This window comes from Arachis ipaensis, chromosome B02 (genome assembly GCF_000816755.2).
Source record: "Arachis ipaensis cultivar K30076 chromosome B02, Araip1.1, whole genome shotgun sequence".
In the NCBI taxonomy this organism is placed as follows: domain Eukaryota; kingdom Viridiplantae; phylum Streptophyta; class Magnoliopsida; order Fabales; family Fabaceae; genus Arachis; species Arachis ipaensis.
The window spans coordinates 89,436,036-89,443,046 of NC_029786.2; the positions used below are offsets into that span (position 1 = coordinate 89,436,036).

Here is a 7,011-nt window from a genome sequence, read left to right on the forward strand (position 1 = left end):
TCCACCTTTTTCCCCACCGTCAGAACCCCCTGGGACTCAAAGCCCTCTTCATCGTCATATTCGTCGTCACTCGCACAATAGTATCCGCAACAATCATCAGAACTACTCCCATTCGAGCCTTCACTTTCAAGGTTGAACATACACTTGAACTCCATCAGATAAAGTTGTGCAAATTTCTAGCCAAATTACATGAAAAGTTGGAAGTGAGCCGAGCTGAGTCGAGCTAGACCAAACTCAAGCTCGGCTCACCAAAATTGAGTTTGGCTCACGGCTCGACTCATTAACAATCGAGCCTATTTCTTAAGCTCAAGCTCGGCTCACCAAAAGCTCACAAGCTGGCTCAAACTCACGAGTTGGCTCAAATAATAGAAACATAAATACATAATCTATAATTTTATATCAATAAATTATAACTTATATATTCTAAAAAATATTTGAAAAGAACAATTATTTTTTATCTATCAATAAATATAAATTTTTTATTTATGTCTTACATCAAAATTATATGTAATAAATAAATATAAAATTTTAAATAATTAAGATCATTAATATATATAATTATATATTTTTATTTCATATGTACATATATAATATTAAAAGTATAGACTAGATGCATATAGGATATGTGTATTAATAATTATATATATAATCAAGCCAGCTCACGAGCTAATGAGCCGAGCTTATCCAAGTTCAAGCTCGACTCATTTAATTTATGAGCTCAATTTCAGGCTCAAGCTTGGTTCACCAACTCACGAGCTTAGCTTATCGAGCTATTAACGAGTCGAGCTCGAGTTGGCTCATAAGCTGGCTTGACTCACTTTCAGCCCTTGAAAACCACAAAAAAGGCAACACATAATCAATATAACTATACAGTCAAAACATCAACCACATATCTCCCAAGCCAGGGTATGTTCTATACCACAAATAAGACATAACCATTGCATTGAAATTCTGCTACCATAGATTTCATCAACTTCGAAAAATCAGAAACAGCAAATCATTATAATTAAGTAACACATTATATCTTGAGGGAAGTTATATCTAATTAGATAGCACTCATTATATCACAAGTGACTCCATCTTTTAACGGCTGGAAGTAAAAAACAAAAAACAATAATGTGTGTCACAACCTTAACAACATATCAGGATCTACTTATAACTCATAAACAACCTTCATTATAACTTACATACATGGGAAATAACATATAAGTGCCTAGTCAAGAACTATGTATTCATTAATCAACCTACCTCCCTAGTGGTACCCATTTCAATAGAATTCTTATTTTCTGTTTGGATCTTGCTTGCCTTTTATGTCTTTTCTTATTATCTATCAAGCAAAAAATGGACACTCATTCTAGAAATTCATCCCGTAAGAACACTTTCATCTAATTTTTTATACAATGATATATATGTCAAACTGAAAAATAAAAAAGGCCATCTCGAACTGTATTAACAAAAATTTGACTTCAGAATTTTATCTTCAGGCCCTCTAGGAAATCTGTTTTGAGTTGATATTCACAAGAAATGCTATGAGATAGAGCTATTTGAAATATCAATAGCCATTGATCATCAAGTTTAGAGTAATCCTCCTTAGAGTTTAGTTGAAGGCTATTTGTTACAATCCAATAATATAATCGGCACTTTATGTTACAAAATCTTCAAACAAGTATTCAAATTAAGCTTGAAAACATCATCTTATAAAACATGCTAAACTATACTAAGCGCATGAGCGATGTATTCACACAGCAGCAGATAGTTTTTCAGCAAATTTTAAGAAAAAAGTATCCAAAAAGAGGTTGAGACTAAAACATAGATTTGACTAATCTAATGAGGCTGACATTAGATTTTGTTGGAAGTTATATAGACGAATCGAATAACAAATTTCGACAAGCGTTTACAGACAGAGACATCCATGATTTACTGTGGTTCGGTCCTAACCTAGAATCTGCATCCAGTTCTCACCAAGCAACTTGACGACAAATTTCCTTATTTCTTTTAACACAGATCAAACTCAAACACAAACTTCACACCAAAGATTACAACTTACAGGAGTAAACTCAAAAATCCTTCAAGCCTTCACTTTGACCAACAGAACTAGAATTTATTTCTTTTTAAGGTTTGAAAATGCGTGTGCATACTTATCTAACATGAATAGCGAGGAATGGCGAGAAGGTGGCTACATACCTGGCTGCGAAGTCAGAGCACCACCACTCCAGGGCTACGACGAAGTAGCGGATGATTAGCGACCTCAAAAGCACAAAGACCACCACCGACCACGCCTAACAGAGCTCAATCCCGCGCGCGACGGACGGCGGCCGTGCGATGCCCAGCGGCGGCGGTGCACCAGTGTGAACCTAGGGTTTGGTTCGATGTGAGGTGAAGGGTGGGACAAAGACCCAACTTCACAGCCTCTACTCCAATTTTTTTTTCCTCCCGCGCCCAACAAGGCCCAATTCAACAAGTTTCCACCAACGGCGTCCCAGCACACTCAACTCCATTGAATTTCACGCCACCAGCTCGGCTAAATCGACCCTTCCATCAACGCCATCAACCTCTTGACAACCTGCTGGATCCTGCATACTAAAGATAACACGTATCTGCATTCTATATAAAAAGAAGCTACATCTGTATATTTGTATGAAGCTATGATGCACGGACACTAACACGGACACGGGACACGACACGACACGGGACACGCCGACACGCGAATTTTAAAATCTTACATGACACGGGGACACACATACATATAAAATATAAAGTACTTTTTAGATAAACCGTAATGATATTTTAATATTTTATTGATATTAAAATATAAATTAATTTTTTTAATTATTTTTAATGTCTTATTTTAATTATATCAAGTATTTAAAATATTTTTTGTTTTAATAAATAATAATATATACTATATCTAAATTTATTTTAAGAATATCTATTAAGAATAAGACCGGACACGCTGACACATGATGGTATTTAGGTGTGTCTAAGTGTGTCCGGAGAAGAATTTTTTATTTTTTATTGAGACATGGTTTGGACACAGCAGACACGCGTGTCGGACGAGTGTCGGTGAGTGTCGTGTCCGAAATGTGTCCGACACGCAGACACGGCAACTTAGCAAAGTGTCCGTGCTTCATAGTTATGAAGTTATATCTGTACACTAGAGTAGTCCTCAATAAATTATTTAAAGTTATCCTATTTTTAGCGCTTTTTATTAACCATTCGATAACTTAAGATCTATAAGTCATCCGATAACCAATATATGTCCTTCAAAAAATAGGGAAAAAATAAGCATAAAAATGCTCTTTTTCATTTTGAAAGTAACAGAAAGTACTATATTGAAAAGAAAATTTGAGAATGAAAGAGGGAGGAAACGGATGTTAAATTTGACAAGTAATTAAACCACGTTCCCATTTTTGTTTGCAGGAAAAATAAATTTATTGTAGTTGACTTAAAAATTTAATCAGCTGTTGGAACTCCATTTCTAGAAGGTTTAGATCAAACATGAAAATTCAAAAGTTGATGGCTTAGATATTCCTAGTTGAAAATGTCAAATTCCAAGTTTAAAAAAATAGGCCAATTCCTTCATGGTGCCGGGATCTAACACGTGGAAAGTGAAAGATTATTAAAACGCTTGTTTATACAAATTTTTTTACGAATAAATATAGTTAAATCTCTAAAGTGATTCTTGATATTCACATAATGTATTGTAGTATTTGAGTTTCATCTTTTCAATTGTACTATTTTCATTCCGCAAAAGAGTTAAGAGATTAATTTAGTACCCAAAGCTGAATTTTAAAGACGAAAATAATACAATTTAAATCTTAAAGACTAAATCATTGCAAAGCATAAATATCAAGAACCACCATAAAAATTTAATCGACAATCAGATATCAATCTATGGGTTACCACTTAGAATGTCAAGGTCAAGGTGGTTATTGGTTTAGAGAAATATTAGGGATATTAGAATTTATTATTTTTAATCATTACTATCAACTCAATTCTTTTAATTTAGTAATCCAACAATATATATTATCTTATATTTTTAAACATTATTAACTAATTAATGGTCAAGAAAAATAAATTCTGATAATCCTCTAGCATTTTTCATTTTTTTACCATCATCAATGAATATTCATTCTAAAATATATAGAATTGTCTCCGTGAATGACAATAAATTTCAATTAGCATATTTAATTTGTATTTTTATGATTTGTCGTGCAGTAATTGTAATTGTACTGATTTTCTTCAATATTTTGTGATATTATTATTGCTCTTATTTTAAAAATGTTAGACAATAATATAAAATTCTTTTATATGTTTAATACATAACAAAATTAAACTAAAAAAAAAAAAGCAAACACATGAGAAATTTGTATCTAGTACCAAGAATAGCACTTTTTTTTTATTGTATCGAAGTTCATATCATCTCTCTCAAAAAGAAGACCACCAACAATATTTCCAAAATTTGATAAATTTAGATAACAAATATATAACTAGTTACATAATGCTAAATTCTATATCAACACCAACATTTAAATCCAAACCCAACCCATTAAAATTTGCACCATCAAAAGAGTGAAAAAGAATGATGATGATTACTGTGGAGAAGGGGCAGATGCTGATGAAATATCTTCAGAGAGATTATTAGAAACAGGTCCTGGGGCTGCAACTCCTGAGCTCATTAGCTCAACCATGGCACGGTGAGGATTTGTCTTGTGCTTCTCACATAGCTCTGGCAAATACACTCCTGCATAAATTTAAATATAAGAATAATTAATATATATATTTTAAGGTCAATTTTATGATAGTTGTTATTACAATAGTAGTTATGGACTTATGGTGATCATATATTTTGACAACACTTAAAAAGTATAGCTAAAATTAATGTTATTTTTTTTTATTTGTTTAAATTAAAAAATATAATTTTAATTTTAGCTATTTTTTTAAATTTTGTCAAAATTTTATAGTCATCATAATTTTAGTTACCATAAAATGCATTTTAATAGGTCACAGATACAAAAATTTGGCCATTTAAAAGTGATAATGGAATAAACAGAGTCCTCTCTGCATGCAATCTAAACTAAAGAATGCAAATGTGCAACACTTCCATATCCGTATTAATTACTTCTTTGATTTTGTGAAGAATAAAGAACAATATATATACTTTGATTAGATTTGAAGTTTATTTGAAGATATGATTTTCCTATGGTGTGGTATGTTGAAAGCTTTCATTGTGAATAGTAAGAGCAAAACATATTATAAGATAACTTAGCTTTCAAAGATTTCTTTAAAATAATTATTCCATGCATTGAATTGGAAAAAAAATAAAAATGAATTCCGATCTTACCCTCTCCAGCAGCCAAGTTGAAGAAAAGGTCAACAATGTTAGGGCAATTCTTGTAACATGCTGGGGAGCAAAGCTTGCCGGAGAATTGTGGCTCAAAAAAAGCATCAGATGAGATCCCAACTGAGCTCCTATCAACCCCACAATCGGCCACACATTGGTCCGTCTCGATGTACTCCGACATCCTCTCCACCACGGCTTCTGACGTCCGGCATTGGTACTCCACGCCGCCGTCCGCCGCTCTCTCCGTCTCTAATAAGCACCTCTTCCCTGAGGAGGCTATTGAGAATGCACACAAGTCCTTTGGCAAGTCCTCACATACCAACTCACCTGCCAATTCATCAATTTTACATTTTATTATTTTATATATCCTAAAATCAAATTAATTTAAGGAATTATTTGCATGCCCTACTTATTTTCGAGACATTTTTTTAAGGGTGCAACTTTGAAATTTTCCTAAAATATTGTTTGATATAAAAATCGATGATAATATATAAATTAACTTACTTAATGTTATATATTAAGGGATTGATATATTCAAGGTGGTTTCTCCTTAATTGACCCAAAAATTAAACTACGCTATACTAATAATATCTAATTATCTCATAGTAATTATGTTTGATTCCATATATATAAAATGACTTCATTATTGTGGTATGAAAGAAAAAACAAATGAGCAAGACATGAAAAATATCAAAGAGACCATACGTACCTAAAGATGCATGGATGAAAAGGGAAGAAAACAAGAGAACCAAAGGCAATTTCTTTGAGAAAGACATGGTTTCAAAATTATGGGTGTTGTTTGTTTGTTTGTTTGTTTGGTTTTTTCTTTTTAGGAGTGCTTCAAATCTTTGAGGAGAAGCTGTGGAGAATTTGTTTTGTGAATTTGGTAGCACTAAAATGTGAATGTATTTATATATAGTTGTATGTGACAAGTGGAACAAAATTACGCGTCCCCTAATAGACTTTTTAATTCGTGTATATGGACGCGGTTACATGTGGTTCTCAAAGTTTGGCTTAGTCACAAATATCATTTTCCACAATATACTTAATCAACATTAAATAATGAGACACATTTCTATGAAAATATTAAAAAAAAATTATTAAACTTTATTGCTTTTGATCGTTGGTGTGAGCCGTTTACTTTCATTGTTTCGTGGTAATGCATGAGTCATGGTATTAATTGATTACTACCTACTAAGACGTGTTTGGATGTATTATTAATTTTCCAAGAAATTCATAAGGCGGCATCGTGGTCAAGACTCAAGACGCATATTTTGTAATCATTCATATTTTTCTAGAAATTTTCTATTTTTTACACTTTTTATACATGTAGCGACCAAAGAAAGTTCAGCTTATACCACTAATGATAATAAGCCTGAAAATTCTACATCATAAAAGTGGGAGTGTAAAAATTAATAACTAACTCCAAAACCTAACAAACAAGTGTCATTAAAAGGTATTTAGACTCTCTTGATGTGCTTTTGTAACAAGCAGGAATATCATACTTTGAAAATGTTTTATTTTTTATTTTTATTTTTTTGCATTTCCTGACAAAGCACAAAAAAAATTATATAAACCATGTTCTTTCAAAATTTATATATTTGACACGTCAAAAAAGTCTTTACTTTAAAATATTTGTAAAGTATAAAGAGATATTAAAATTATGC

General features: G+C 32.1%; 1 protein-coding gene and 1 long non-coding RNA gene across 2 annotated transcripts; both read right to left on the reverse strand.

Moving 5' to 3' along the window:
• Positions 975 to 2,644, reverse strand: LOC110268959. The gene is made up of 2 exons (XR_002357747.1): positions 2,185 to 2,644; positions 975 to 1,090 (listed from the first exon to the last, which is right to left on the reverse strand). It is a non-coding gene; the product is annotated as an uncharacterized LOC110268959 (long non-coding RNA).
• On the reverse strand, positions 4,375 to 6,251 carry LOC107625656. Its single transcript, XM_016328352.2, has 3 exons — positions 6,054 to 6,251; positions 5,345 to 5,671; positions 4,375 to 4,744 (listed from the first exon to the last, which is right to left on the reverse strand). Exons 1-3 carry the CDS (start codon positions 6,118 to 6,120, stop codon positions 4,593 to 4,595), a joined length of 546 nt encoding a protein of 181 aa, XP_016183838.1. The 5' UTR covers positions 6,121 to 6,251; the 3' UTR covers positions 4,375 to 4,592.

Excerpts from the sequence above, each read along its gene's own strand:
- LOC107625656 (XM_016328352.2), bottom strand. The coding sequence starts at position 6,120 with ATGTCTTTCTCAAAGAAATTGCCTTTGGTTCTCTTGTTTTCTTCCCTT. Across the intron at positions 5,672-6,053 it reads TTTCATCCATGCATCTTTAG|GTGAGTTGGTATGTGAGGAC; the intron begins GTACGTATGGTC and ends ATGAATTGGCAG. Across the intron at positions 4,745-5,344 it reads CAACTTGGCTGCTGGAGAGG|GAGTGTATTTGCCAGAGCTA; the intron begins GTAAGATCGGAA and ends AAATTTATGCAG.